General features: G+C 43.2%; 2 protein-coding genes across 4 annotated transcripts in view; one reads left to right on the top strand and one right to left on the bottom strand.

Annotated features, from left to right (window-relative positions):
• Positions 1–14,934, bottom strand: part of Prmt7 (protein arginine methyltransferase 7) — a 59,910-nt gene that overhangs the window by 41,578 nt on the left and 3,398 nt on the right. Inside the window, exons 1-4 of one of the 3 annotated variants that reach the window (XM_055621143.1) lie at positions 7,151–7,267; positions 5,706–5,900; positions 1,312–1,449; positions 574–610 (exon numbers count right to left, since the gene is read on the bottom strand). In XM_055621143.1, coding sequence (XP_055477118.1) covers positions 574–610; positions 1,312–1,449; positions 5,706–5,800 — 270 coding nt within the window. In that variant the 5' untranslated portion in view covers positions 5,801–5,900; positions 7,151–7,267. Of the gene's footprint in view, positions 1–573; positions 611–1,311; positions 1,450–5,705; positions 5,901–7,150; positions 7,268–14,934 lie in introns of those variants that run through there. The other 2 variants (XM_055621144.1, XM_055621145.1) reach the window with 2 other exon arrangements.
• Positions 7,295–14,494, top strand: Slc7a6os (solute carrier family 7 member 6 opposite strand). Its single transcript, XM_055621167.1, has 5 exons — positions 7,295–7,520; positions 7,626–7,892; positions 10,823–11,032; positions 12,649–12,769; positions 13,807–14,494. The coding sequence occupies exons 1-5, from the start codon at positions 7,329–7,331 to the stop codon at positions 13,932–13,934; spliced, it is 918 nt and encodes a 305-aa protein (XP_055477142.1). The 5' UTR covers positions 7,295–7,328; the 3' UTR covers positions 13,935–14,494.

Raw genomic sequence — 14,934 nt, 5'->3', positions numbered from 1 at the left:
GCAGAAGACAGACAGTGGGCTTCCGTGGTATTTGAAACCATGTCTCTCAGAGACCATCAAGCGACTAGCTCAGGTAGGCTGGCTGGCCAGCACGTCCTCAGTCTGCTGTCTCTGCCACCCCTGCTGGGGTTAGACACTGCTTTGTCCAGCTTTTACATAGGTACTAGGGATCCACATTCAGGGCCTTATGCTTATGAACACCAAGTATTTTATCCACGGAGCCATCTACACAGTTCTTGCACCTTAATAAAGCTGAGGGGGAGAAAAACGGAGCCAGAGGCAAAACCCAACATCCATAAAAATTTTCTATTATACCAAACATCTCTCAGTATCACTGAACATCCTGATTCCTGAGGAGTTTCTGACCTTAAAAATCTAAGATTCCAAATACCACATCAAGACTATGGTTTCCATCAGTCATGGTTATGCACACCTTTAATCCTGACACTCAGAAAGTGGGGAATGGTGGCATCTCCAAGCTGAAGGTTAGCCTGGCCTACTATAGGAAGTTCCTGGCTAGCCAGGGCTAGCCAGTGAGACCCTGTCTTACAACATGGCTTACTTTACACTTACTCTGTCTTTGTCATGCAGCATATCGGCATAGGACGACCTTAAAAGATAAAAATAGAAAAGGTAAGTCGGAAACCTTTGCTAATATAGATACAAACAAAAAGTGTTCCCACCCATAAATGCAGTCCTCAATTGGATCCAACAAGTGTGTTATCCACTTTGAAACAGCTTTTAATTTAAAAAATTATTTTATTTTATGTGCATTGGTATTTTGCCTGCATGTGTATCAGAGTAAGGGTGTCAGATCTTGGAGTTACAGACAGTTCTGAGTTGCCTTGTGGTTGCTGGGAATTGAACTTGGGTCCCTGGAAGTGCTCTTAACCACTGAGTCATCTCACTGGCCCTCATTTTAAAATATTTTAATAGTCTGGTATGGTGGCTCAAGTCTGTAATCTCAAGTATTTCAAAACTGAGAAAAAGAATGAGTTTAAGGCCAGTCTGGATTATATAGCAAAAAAGTCTCAAAAAAAACCCCAAAACTTTTAAAACAGGGCATGCTATCACTCACCTTTATTCCCAGGCCTTTGAAGGTGGAAGCATGTGGATCTCTGAGTTTGAGGCCAGCCTAGTCTACATAATGATACTTTGTCTCAAATAAATAAATAAATAAATAAATAAATAAATAAATAAATAAATAAATAAATAAATAAACAAACATGTGTGTGTGTGTATATATATATACATATATACATACATATATATATAAAATATTTGCCTCCTTGGGGCAGGGAATACACGTACCGTGGCGCATGTGTGAAGGTCAGAAGACAGTTTTGTGGAAGTTGGTGCTCTCCTTCTACCATGTGAGTTCCAAGGACTGAGCTCAAGTCTTCAGGCTTGGCAGCAAGTACCTGTGCCCACTGAGCCATCTTGTCAGCCCTCAAAATTTATTTTAGTATGATCAGTAACTGCCATTCTCTGCTTTTGCAAAAAATCCCCTCAGAGAAAATGTTCTTCTCAGACCCCAAAATGCTCTAGTAGTTACCCTAGAGGAGTAATTTGTGTCTATTTATGTGTGTGCTTCTGGAGGTCAAAGGACAATTTGCAAGAGTCAGTTTCTTCTTTCCACATTTACATGCGCCCTGGGGATCGAGCTCAGGTTGTTAGTGTTGGTGGCAAACACCTTTAACCTGCTGATCCATTTTACTGGTCCACCATACTTAGTCTAAAACAGTAACCTATAACCATAAACATACTCATCATATTATAACACTCAATAATCCCAACATGTGATGTAACTTTGAATAATACATGTGTACCTTAGAACTACCCCATACATCCACACTAGAGAGAGGAACCTGGAAAGAGAGAGCATACAGCTGTTCTCCTTTCTAAAGAATGAAATCTCCCTGAGTATGTGAGGGTCACCATGCTCAGAGGTTCATATCACATCAGGGGAAGCTGATTGGCTAAATACAGTAAGTACAGGGAAAGAAGTCACATCCATATTTTCTATTTGCCTCTGAACCACCTACAGTCCTTCCTGTGCTTGCTTTATTCCCAAATTTAGGAGGGGCTAGGGTTGCCACTCAGTGATAGAGTATTTACTTGCCTAGATGCTTTAAATGAGGACGAGGGTATAATCCTCAGAATCCTGACTTCAGTCTCTGTTTGTCCCATTGTACTGATTAGTTTTTTGTCTGTCTTGCTTTTGAGTCAGGGTCTCAACTCTGTAGCTCAACTGGGCTAGAACTCAATACTGAGTGTTCCTTGAAGAACGCTCTGTCTCCCAAGTGCTGGGACTAAAGGCATGTGGCACCTCACCCCGAACTGGACTAAAGGGATGGGCCACCATGCCCTGAACTGGACCGGTTAATTTTACCTGTCAACTTGATTATAAGCGAGAAACACCTGAAAAGGAAACCTGAGTGAAGAATTATCTAGATTAGGCTGGCCTCTGGATATTCTGTGGGGCATGCATTGCCTTAGAATCACCTGAGTAGCTGCCCCTGAAGAATTTTCCTGATTGCCTTGGATGAGGTGGGAAGATGCACCCAGACTGTGGTGGCACCGTCTGGTAGCAGACAGATGAAAAAGGGCATTTCAGAAGGAAATGCCTGCTTGCTTGGCCTTCCTTCTTGCCAGTGAGTAAATTTGCTCTGTTGCTCCTGCTGCTGCTTCATTCTCTGACAGCAAAGTTTCATGGTGGAACAGGCACCAAAGACTCTCTGGGCTCCAGGTGTCAGACTAGGACTGCTGAGGCACCGCACCTTGTGGACTAAGTAATTATCGGTCATAGCCCCCCAAGTAAGTGACAGCTGTTCTGGGATCCTCTAGCTCCCGAGGTTCCACAGTTAGGTGTGTTTTCCCACCTCAGCCAAGGCAATCAGGAAAATCAGCAATCAGGGGCAGCAACTAGGGGTTTCTAATTGTGACAAGTTAAAGTTAAAACCAACCATAACAAACAGGCAGCCAGGCCTAGTTGCATTGTCTACAGGTAATTTTCATCAATTTCCAGTTTACTCTACTAGTACTTCCTTTTGTAAAAAAAAAAAAAAAAATAACACATTTCACGCTATTTCTGAAACAAAGTGGTATAATTATACAATTGCTTTTTTTCAATGTAATATATTGTGACGATCACTCTACCAGTGGAGAACGGAATGAAAATAAAGAGCTTTCCATTTTCCCAATTGCATTGTGGTCCTCTATATAGATAGAACACAGGTTTGCCTAATAATGTTGATAGACATGTTATTTTCAATGTTTTGCTATTTCTGACCGAGAATAAAACCAACCAAGCTAAGAATAAAGAAAAATACATTTATTTGGTGCTAATTAGAATTGCAACCTCAGATAAATTCATGCACTGCTGAAGCAGTGCTCCCTACCCACTTTGTATGCTGTGTGAACATTCATGCATGTATGGGTACACAAGCAAACGTTGTACAAGCATGTGAAAACTGGAGGAAAATCTCCAGTCATCCCCTCGAATACCATCCATTTCCTTTCACTGACCTAGAGCTCACTAATTAGACAAGACTAGCTGACTAGCAAGCCTCAGGGTTCCTGTCTCCACTTCCTAGTGCTGAGATTAGAAGCAGGTTTCATCACACACTTTTGTTTTGTGTTGTTTTTCCTTTGGTTTTCAAGACAGGTTTTCTCTGTGTAGCCCTGGCTGCTCTGGAACTCACTCTGTATACCAGGCTGGCCTCGAACTTGGAGATGGGCCTGCCTCTGCCTCCCAAGTGCTGAGATTAAAGGCACGTGCTGCCTCCGCCTCCTTCAACAAATCCTACCATGCAACACAACTGGCTTCTTTTGTTTTTAATGTGAATTCTAGAGGCTCGAGGTGATTCAGCAGTTAAGGACATTTGCTGCACTTGTAAAGGACAATGGTTTGATCCCCAGCACCCATTGAGTAGTTCACAACCATCTGCAACTCTGGTTCCAGGAAACCTGATGACCTCTTCTGGCCTTTGTGGGCACCAGGCACATACATACATGCAGGTAAAACATTCACGCATAAAAGTAAATTTAAGTGTGTGTGTTGGGGGCCAGGACATGGTATCACAAGCCTTTAATCCCAGTACTTGGTAGGCAGAAGCAAGCAGATCACTGTAAATTCAATGTAAGCCTCGTCAACACAGTGAATTCTAGGACAGCCAATGCTAAATAGACTCCAACTCAAAAAAATAAAAAAAATAACCTATGAAGTTTTGGAAACTAAACTAAGGTCCTACAACTTTTTTTTTCTTTTTTTTTTTTTTAAACAACCAAGCTATGTCCCTACCCTCTCTACCTACTTATTTTTTAAGATTTATGTTTGGTGCTAGAGAAATGGCTCAGCAGTTAAGAGAACTGGCTGCCCTTCCAGAGGAAGGGTTTGATTCCCAACACCCACATTGTAGCTCACACTGTACTAGGAGGATCCGACAGCTTCTTCTGTCAAAAAGCCAATGATAGGTAGAAAGGTAGGTAGGTAGGTAGACAGATCATTAGATAAAACCAAAAACTCTTTTATTTTTAATCATATGCGTATGAGCAAACCTGTGAGGGTAAGTGCCCACAAAGTCCAGAAAGGGGCATCAGATCTTCCGGAACTAGTTACAGGAGGTTGAGTTGCCCATCCTCCTAAGTGCTGAGCCATCTCTCAGGTCCCGACCTGCTTTTTAAGACATGTCCACTCACCTCTCAGCACTCCACTGACCACCACCGGCTCACGGCTGTTGCTATGGTCATCAGCATTCAGGACTTCTTAGCAGAAGGACCCTAACATTTATTCTACTGTCCCTAAGCTTCCCTTCTCTTTCCATCCTAACTTTCCTTCTGGTTCTATTTCTGCCTCCTCAGCTAATCCTGTTTTTACATTTCATAACCTCTTTCACTGAGATGCTGCAATGTCTCTCAATTTCAACTTTACCAAGTTCTTCAAATTCTGTATCTTAAGACTCATGTTTCTTTCTACCTATTAGCATCGAATGAATGTCCCAGTCTTAACACCTCATGTTCCATTTTTCCCATGATTGTGTTATTTACTGGAAAAACCTGTTTCTGGCCTAGTACACACTTTTAATCCAAGAGCTTTCTGCTTGAATATTGTGAACAGGATTAAATAAAGTCAACCCAAGGTCAAGAGGTAGAACAAGCAACCAGTTGACAGTGAGTGAACATAGATTAAGAAAAAAAAAAAAAAAACATAGAAAGAGCAAGTCAGAAGGATGAACAGAGATACACAGATGTAAAAGGGAGGGACAATGCATTTGAGGGTTTTTTGAGACTGGATGGAAGAGGTAGATTCCTTCTGGGAAGTCAGCTTTCACCCCAGCATCTGGCTACCGAGTTTTTATTTGTAAAATCGAATGACTGAGATTTTTGTTAAAAACATCTATCCACCCAGTCACTCTAACCAGGAGAAATCTTGGTGCTTCTTGACTTTTGCCCCTCCTACTGCATACAGTCAGTTACCAAACTCAAGCTCCTTCAAACTGTTTTTCCTGTCTCACACCCTCTGCCTCTCCTTTAGGATTACAGTCGCCACCCACTGTCCTTTCTCTCCGACCCACTTTGTAAACTGCTTTCAGCAAGAGTTCTCATCTCAGCGGCTCAGAAAACAGTCTCCAGAATCTTCTTCAAAACTTAATTAACATCGCTGAGCTCTATACACCTGCGGTCTGAGAAGCAGTGCTTGTTACCTGGCAATTTCCTGGTGGTAATCATAGTGTTCATCCTCCTCCAGCCATTCCAGGGATCCTGTGGTTGGATTGGCACGACCACAGAAGACCTTCATGGTGCCAACTGGCTCTTCAATGTTTGCACAGAAACTCAGCCTTGTCAATTGACTTCTTAGAAACAGATCTGGATATCAGAAACCTAGTCAATTATAATACCTATGATGGAGGCAAAGAGACAAGAAAACAAAAAGGAAAAAAAGAATCAAGAAACAGACAGAAATGTCAAAATCACTTAAAACTTTTTAGTAATGACACAAATCTTCAATCTCAACTCTGGGGAGTCAGAGACAGGTGGATCTCTGTTAAGTACTAAGTCAGCGTAGTCTACACAGCATGTTCTACGCCAGTAAGAATTACACAGTGATAGCCTATCTCAAAAAATATTAATCAGCTTTTTAATATTTCTAGCAAGAGTGATTTCATTTTATACACAGCACATACCACTAAAAACTATAATAAAACCCAGCTGTGGTAGCTGAGATTCCTAAGTATGATCTGAAATTTGATGCCAGCCTGGACTACGGTGTGAGATAGTGTCATATAACAAGAACAAAATACAAGAACGTGTTGGTGCACGACTTTGATTCCAGCCCTAGGAAGGCAGAAGCAGGAGGATCTCTGAGTTCCTTGACTGTCAGAACTACACAATGAGATCATATCTTAAGAAAAAGTAGAGAAAAAAAAAAATCCCATAGTAAATATATAATACTATCTGGAAATTATGACACTCTTCAGAAATCCCAGAAGACTTAAAAGTACCCCACAAGATCATCCAGTTCCAGCCCTCAGGTGAAGGCAAAGCAAGCCAAGCAATGAATTATCAGAAGGTAACAAAAACGCAAAGCGCAGTAGTCATCCTAGGTATATTAAGCACACTGTGCGGTCGCTTGGGTTTAACTAGGCACTTTCTTAGAGATGCACTGGAGGCCACTCCAGAGTTTTAATCAAAGGCACGTCTACGTAGGGTACACTCGTTTACAGCAATGCTCCAGACAAATGTGTGGTTTCATACTACACAGAACACCGACTAAGAAAGCCTATTCCGAATCAGAGAACCGCAGAACGGCTCCGGGACCGAAGGCTGGAGGGGAGTACAACTGAGGTCCGGGTTTGAGTGGCTGAAGCGAGGCTCGGCGGGACCAGTCTTAGGCCCCACACCCTACTTAGTGCTAGGCCACAGTCTGAGAAAGGACAACCACACACGCGGGCTGCTGTGCAGGGGCAGACCTGTCCGCTACGGTGCTTGAACAACTCCACGTGGACTCTGGAGAAGTCCACAAGTATACCGGGAACTCGAATGTACCCACGCCAGGACCCTATGCCAGAGCCCAGAAAATGAGGCCGGAAGGCTGGCTGCACTCAGGACCTGCCACGGCCCTACTTCCCCGGCAAACCCAATAGCTCACCCTCCGTGGGAAGCACTCCACACGCCACCAATGGCTGCGACCATTCTGCCTCGCCCACCACATGGGGGCGGGACCTCAGCGCGTAGGCATGACGTTTCCCGCGGCGCAAACCTCTGCGGAACTGGAGACATCTCCCGTCGCACCCCGCGCCTTCCCACAGTGCTCCGCGACAGCAGCTATGGAGGCCGGCAGGACTGCGGTGTTGCGCGTGAAGCGGAAGCGCAATGCGGAGCCAGCAGAGGCTCTCGTGCTGGCCTGTAAACGCCTCCGGGACAGCGAGGTCCAGTCGTCTGCTCAGGAGACGCCAGGGGATCAGGAGACGGCGGCGCAGAGGAATGTCTTCCAGTTGGTTGCTACCGTGCGCTCCCAGGTATGAAACAGGCGTGGACTCTTGTGTGGAAGGGAATCTTAAATGCTTCCCATATACAATTGCTGAGGCTGTCATCCTTGTCACCCTATTCCTGTGGTCCCTCAGGAGGAGCCAATCCAGCAGCTTGTGCGCGCTGCCCTGCGCCCTTCCCGGAGCAGCCAGCTGCGTATCCGCCGCGATCTTCGTGCCTCGGTCCGCGAGGTCCGTAAAGAGGGCCGCTACAGGATAGTCTCCAGCCACCGGTCTTCGGGGACCTCTAGCAGTTTGGAGCCCCAATGTGTGTCAGAAGCTGACGGGGACACAGGCTTCCAGTTGTTGGACCTGGTCCACGAGGAGGGAGACCCGGAGGCGGCTGCCACAGATTGCTGTAAAGTGAGTACTCCGTGTCCCTGCTCTGCTCCCAAAGGCAGCAATTAAGAGACAGCATACATTCTAAGCTTAAGGATGGATGATCCACCCTAAAGAATGGTATCTGTTTGATTTCTTGCTTTTGTCTTGTTGATAGTTTTTGCTGAGATAGTTTTGCTGTGTCGCTCTGGCTGACAAAGCACTGGCTCTGTAGTCCAGGCAGGCCTCTGACACTCAATGGTTCCCCATGCTTCACCAGCCCCAGTGCTGGGGTTACAGTCATGTACCACATCCAACATGACTGGCTTTTCTTTTCTTTCTAGTTTGGTGTGGTGGCGACACCTTTGATCCCAGCACTTGTGAGGCAGTGGGTGGATCTCTGAGTTCCAAGCCAACCAGGACTACACAGTGAGACCTTGTCTCAAAAAAAAAAAAAAAAAAAAAATTAAGGTGTAGTTGCCCAGGCACTCATCACAGAGGCGGTTAGATCTCTGCATTCAAGGCTAGCCAGAGCTACACAGCGAGACCCTGTACCTAAACAAAATTGAAAAGTAGATTTGAGCCTATTTAAAATGTGTACATTATTATTTAGAGACTGTTAAACCTTTGTTGCTATAACAAATGAGGGAAATACAAAAAGATTGATGTTAGCTTAATTTCAGAGGTTTTGGTGCATGGTTGGCCTGCTCAGTTGTGGCCTGCTGTGGATTTGTATTGCAGAGGGATACTATAGCAACAGGAGTATGTACCAGAGCAGTCAACCTATAGTGGCCAGCAAGCAGATAAATAAGAACGCTTTAAAAAAAAAAAAAGTAGCTAGCCATGGTGGTGCACGCTTTTAATCCCAGCACTCAGGGAGACAGAGAGAGGTGATCTCTGAGTTTGAGGCCAGCCTGGTCTACAAAGTGAGTCCAGGACAGCCAAGGCTACACAGAGAAGCCCTGTCTTGGTGAGGGGAGGGGAAGGAAGAAAAGAGGTATGTATGGGACTTTAGAGGTGGTTCAGCAGTTTACTTGCTGTTTCATCATGAAGACCTGGGTTTGGTTCCCAGCACCCACATATAAGGCACCTTAAAACTGAATCCACCTCAGTTTGAGTGAAATCAACATCTTGGTAATCCTGAAGTTTGGCAACATGGAAAATACTTGTGTTTAACAATAGAAAGCGCTCTGTACTATAACTGAAAATGAGTGTGCATATATGCAAACATTAAAAATATTTCTGAGGGCTAGCATGACTGTTCAGCAGGAAAAGCTGCAACCCGAGTTCAATAGCCAAGGACCCACATGTCCACCATGTCATCACACCCTTGTAGTACTGTTCTAGTTTTCTTTCTGTTGCTGTGATGCATTTTGAACAAAAGTAACAGGGTAGTAAAGGTTTTAGAAAATGCAGGAAAAAAAAATGCAGGAACTTGTTGCGGAAACCATGGAAAATGCTTCCTCTGTTGCTACTATTTTGGTTTTTTGAGACAGGGTCTTAACTATGTAGCTCTGGCTGTCCTGGAACTCACTAAGTAAACCAGACCAACCTTAAACTCCACGGGATCTGCCTGCCTCTGCCACTTGAGTGCTGGGATTAAAGGTGTATGCACTATGCCCTGTTGGAAAATGCTTCCAGGCTTATCCTTAGTTTCTTTTGTAGCCCTAGACCAAGAAATGGACTAGGCCTACTCAAGAAATGGTACAGGCCTAGCTACTCAATTCCTTGAGATTCTCTTCTCTAGTGACTCCAGGCTATCTCAAGTTGACTGTTAAAACGAACTAGAACACACATACGATAATTTTTATTTTTTAATAATTTTTCTACAAAGCATAGTGGCTCAATGCCTATAATCCCAGCACTTAGGAAGCTGAGGCAAGATTTCCCTAGGTTTGGGTCCAGTCTGGGCCAGTAGCAAAAAGTGTGAGAACAATGTCTATTCATGAAAAAACATAGCAACCTAAGAGTAAACTAGGAGTTTAGGGATATAGATAAAGAATTTGTCTAGATTGTGTAAGGCCCTCAATTTAAATCTCAGTAATGGAGGGGGAAAAAAATCACTCAGTTTACCCACAATCCAAAAGTAACTAGAGGGAAGCTGGTTAATTTTCTAGTCCTAAAAACTTAATGACTCCATAATTTCCTGGGATTAGAGTGAAGACCTGTGAGTTGGAGCCAGAATTCTCCTTATAAAGAGCTTTGAGGATGGGCGGGAGAGCACCAGGTGCTCTTTGCAGAGGACCTGGGTTCAATTCCCAGTACCCTCATGACACGGCTCACAACTATCTGCAACTTAGGTCCCAGGGGATCCAACACTCTTCTGACCTCTGAGGGCACCACACATACACATGGTATGTATACATACATAAAGACAAAAAAAAAAGCGCTTTGAGGAGCAAAAGCTTATACAGAAACTTGTACCACTAATTCCTTTGTGACTTTAGAGCAACGGGAAGTTGCCCTTGATTTGTATGGGCCAGTATTGGTCTCCCTCTGTGTGCTTTGGTAATGGAACATTCCTACTTCTGTATGGTAGCTGGTTTCAGCTACACTGCTTTCTCTGATGAACTTGTTGAGGCCATCTGTAGCATTTCCCTGCAACTTCACACTGACCTGCGCTACCAGGACCCTGTAGACACTGTAAATTATCTTAACCTGGACTAGTTCTTTTCTAGGACTTTGTTTTCAATGAGCTCTTCTTTCTAGAGGGGATTATAAGCTAGTCTTCTTTATTAGATGTAGTTTGGTCAGTTAAATGAGCCAAATGAAAGATTTTAATAGGTTTTACCAGGAAACCTTAAGTGGACCTATGGATCCTAAAGGAAAAACATAATAGGAAAAGAGTACTCTAAGAGTCAATACTGCCTGCAGTCCTAGTATTTGGGAGGCAGAGGCAGGCAGATCTCTGAGAGTTCAAGACTAGAATCCTTATTTGAGTCTTATCTCTGTCATGTCATCTGCTTTCTTTGTAGACATCTGATCCAGATGTGATCCTCTGTAATTCTGTAGAGTTGATCCGTGAGAAGCTAACTGTATCTGAAGATGGAGCACCAGTAGAACATCAGGAGGAACCAAAGCACAATGACGACTATGTATATGACATTTACTATATGGAGATGGTCCCTCCAGGGTGGATTGAGAACATCCTGTCTGTGCAGCCCTACAGCCAGGAATGGGAGCTGGTAAGGAGGTCCAAAAGGAGAAGGGCATGTAACAGGATACTTTGACTTCCTGGACCCCACTCTTTCTTGGTTTCATTTGTTTTTTAATTTTAAAATTAATTTTACTTACTGTGAATGTTATGATGCATGTGTAGTAGGGCCTTGAAGCAGGGCCTCTCAATGAAGCCAGAGCTCACCATTTCTAACTAATCTAACTGGACAGCTTATCTCAAGGATTCCTGTCTCTGCCTCTCATGTGCTGGGATCTCAGACAGGCTACCCAGCTTTTACATGGGTTCTGAATATCTGAACTCTGGTGCTTAAGATCACTCAACAAGTACTTTATCCACGCTGAGCTATCATCTAGCGCTTATTTTTGTGAAAGGGTATCTCTTTTACACCTAAGTTTTTAACTTTTGGCATTCGGAATTGCCTCAGCTTCCCCAATATTGGGATTACAAGCATGTACCACCACCTTGGCTATGAACTCCTCTCTTGGTAAACATTGTTCTAGTTCTTGTTTTTGCTTAGTAGAATAGTTTTATTATAAATCCTTTGTAGAAACCCTGGTTTAATATAGCAAATATGAAACTGGGTACAGTGGTACACATCTTTAATTCTAGCACTCAAGGAGGCAGAGGCAGGTGGATCTCTGTGAGTTCGAGACCAGCCTGGTCTACAGAGCGAATCCAGGAGAGCCAAGGCTACAAAGAGAAACCCTGTCTCAAAAAAAGAAAAAAAAAATGTTGGACTACCTACAACTGAAAGATTTGTTCATAATGAATCTTGAGACAATAAAACATGCCATTAACATGAATATGAACAAAATTAGTATCTGCACATTACTTGCATGCTGGTGCCAAAAGAGGCCAGAAGAGTGTTAGATCTTCTGGAAGTAGAATTGTAAGCCATCATGTAAGTGCTGAGACTTCAGTCATCTCAAACCTCCTCCCCTCCCCCCCAAGAACAGAAACATTCTCTTAAAATCTAAAAAAAAAAAGCCCAGGCATGCTGGTACACACCTTTAATCCCAGCATGGAGACAAAGGCAGGTGGCATCTGTGAGACCATCTTGATCTACATAAGCAAGCTCCAGGCTGGCCACAGCTACATATTAAGTCCTTGTCTCAGAATAATAAAGAGGAGAAATTTTTCCTTAACATCCTAACTCTATTTTCTAAAAATGTTGAGAGGTTTTATGTGTATGCATGAGTCTGTGTTTATCTGCCTGAGTGGATGTGCCCACTTCAGACCACTATGTGGCCTCTACTCCTCCTTGTACCACTTACCCTGAGATTTTTTGATCCTAACCTTGATATCACTACAGTCATAAAGTCCCTCTCCCACCTGGCAGTCCTTCGGGGATTTGAAAATAGATGCCACTACCTCCTCTTTACAATCATTCCCCTGTAATGGCATTGGGATGTGGTATCTTGAGTGGATCTGAGCTCTTGTAAACCCTTTGTAGCCTAAGATTACCTAGTCTCTTGTAAAGCAGAGTCAAACGAACTCCTCGTCTGGCCATTTTCACATAGTACCATTACTTGAATCTCCCCAAGATATTATGCCTTTAGCCTCAAACAGGGAGTATAAGTAGAGGTTTTGGACTTAAACTCATGTTTATGTTGAGATGTTCAGGTGAATGATGCTGAGCAACCAGAAGATATTTATGAAGACGAAGATGATGAAAACAGTGAAAATAATTGGCGCAATGAGTACCCAGATGAAGAAAGCAGTGATGGAGATGAAGATTCCAGAGGTAGGTAGCAACCCAGATGGAGTTGGACTGATAGGAGTCAAGATTGAGGTGAAGGCACAATTAATTGATGGGTATGCTTACATATGGCTAAGCTTTTCCTCTCTGTAGGGGAACTGTTAGAGAAAGTATTAACAGGTTTGGAGATGCTTGAATGCCTAGGAGCATTGGCCGTTCTTGCAAAAGGTAAGGGTTCTGTTCCCAGTACTGACATGACAGCTCATGTCATGTCATCCTTAATTGCATTCAGTTCCAAGGGAACCTGACTCACTATTCTGACTTCTGTGGGCACCAGCAGGCATACATGTGCACATTCAGGAAAAAACACTCAAATACATTCTTTTAAAAAAGAAAACTGGATGTGAATCCCTGCAAATGAATTTCTTGAGTTTAAGGCCGACCTGAAGTAAGTTCCAGAACAGCCAGGGCTACACACAAGTGTTAATATATCAGCCAGCAAGTCTGGCAACAAGAGGTGGATCCCCAGAATCCTCTGTAAAAAGAAAAGCAACCTCTAAAAGCTGTCATCTGACACACACACACACACACACACAAATACACACAAATATATCCACTTATTGTATTGGAACTTACTCTGTAGATCAGGCTGGCCTTAAACTCAAGAAATTCATGGACTCTCAACTTCTGGGTTTAAAGGTGTGTGCCACCACAGCACGGCTTAAATTTTAAGTTTTAAAAAGAGATATGTATTAACATGAATGTGGTAGAACACACCTGTCATCCCAGCACTCACATGGCTGAGCAATGAGTTCTAGACAAACTTTGAAAGAAAGTAGGGGTAGAAAGACAAATCTCTGACCCCTAAACATTTAGCTGCCAAACCTGATATCACAAGTTTGATCCCCAGCACCCACATAATAGAAGGAAAAATGTGATTCCTATAAATTATCTTTTGACCAGATACACAACCCTCCACATACGCACCCCCAACAAAATAAGTAAACATAAGCTCTTCATCACAAATTTTCTTTATGAGCAAGTATTTTATAATGGAGAATAAAATCCTTATCTCCTTGTAGGCTCTGATGAATATAACAGCCTCAGCGAGGAGGAAAGAGGCAGCAATCGATTGGTATGGAACAAATACCCTTTGGATGTACAGAAGGAGTTTGGCTATGACAACTTGCATGACATAGATTCAGATTGATGGTCTGCTGGTATTCATGAGATTCTTCCACAGGCCCTTGAGGCTCTGTGGATTCCTAACTGGAAAGAAAAACTACAACCCAGCACAGTGAAGGCTTCCACTGACAAGCAATAATTGAAGCCAAGCATGCTGGCTCATGCCTGTAATATTCCAGCATTGGAGAATCTGGAAGCCAAGAGGAACACTGAAAATGCAAGGCCAGCCTGGACTGTGCCATAAATTCTAGACCACCCTGGGCAAAGAATTTGATTCTTTTAAAAAATAATAATAATAATAAATAGTAAGTGATCTTACAATCTGGAAAATAAATGATGTATAACTTCCAGCTCAGGTGGTTTTTCTGTCATTTCACATCTATGCTCAAGCCTAAAGGAGCCTCCAGTGGAGCCTGTTCCCCTTGATGGACAACGATGGCTCCCCTGCCCGAGCTATGGGGGCCGTTCCGCCTTCCCCACCTTGGACTCTGATGATGGTTGTAAAGACTGCTCTCATCTTTTGGCAGTGGAGCCAAGGAACAGGATTGTATGAATATGATACTCTTTAATAAAGACTAACTTTTACACGGAAGCAAGCAATTTTTTTAAAGCCTTTTAAGTTTGCTTATTTTAGGTGTTATCCCCACAGAAAAAGGAGAGGTTAGTGAGACAGGCATTTCAGAGTTAACTTTATACATTTTGGGCTCTGTTGGCCTGTTTACAGCTCTCACTAAAGACAAATTACAGTTGTCCCTCAGTACAGTTCCAGGACTGCCAAAATCCACCATGAATAAGTCCCTCATGTAAGATGACACGGTATTTGCACATAATCTATGCCCATCTTTAGAGTCTAAATACCTAACGTAACACTATCTAAATTGTACCACTGCTCTTTGGGGAATGACAAAAATTAATCTATGTAAGTTTAGAACAGGCACTTTTTTTAAGCTACACTTAGTTGAGTGCATAGATGCAGGGCTCACGTATGTGTAGACCCATTGTACCATCAGTAGGCCACTTTTGTC

This window comes from Psammomys obesus, unplaced genomic scaffold (genome assembly GCF_907164565.1).
Source record: "Psammomys obesus unplaced genomic scaffold, mPsaObe1.curated_primary_1811, whole genome shotgun sequence".
Classification (NCBI taxonomy): Eukaryota; Metazoa; Chordata; class Mammalia; order Rodentia; family Muridae; genus Psammomys; species Psammomys obesus.
Note: the sequence above shows the minus strand (reverse complement) of the source record. Positions and strands in the feature narration are given on the sequence as shown.

Coding starts and splice junctions, on each gene's coding strand:
- Slc7a6os (XM_055621167.1), top strand. CDS start 7,329: ATGGAGGCCGGCAGGACTGCGGTGTTGCGCGTGAAGCGGAAGCGCAAT. Junction 7,521..7,625: donor TTGCTACCGTGCGCTCCCAG/GTATGAAACAGG, acceptor GTGGTCCCTCAG/GAGGAGCCAATCCAGCAGCT. Junction 7,893..10,822: donor CTGCCACAGATTGCTGTAAA/GTGAGTACTCCG, acceptor CTTTCTTTGTAG/ACATCTGATCCAGATGTGAT.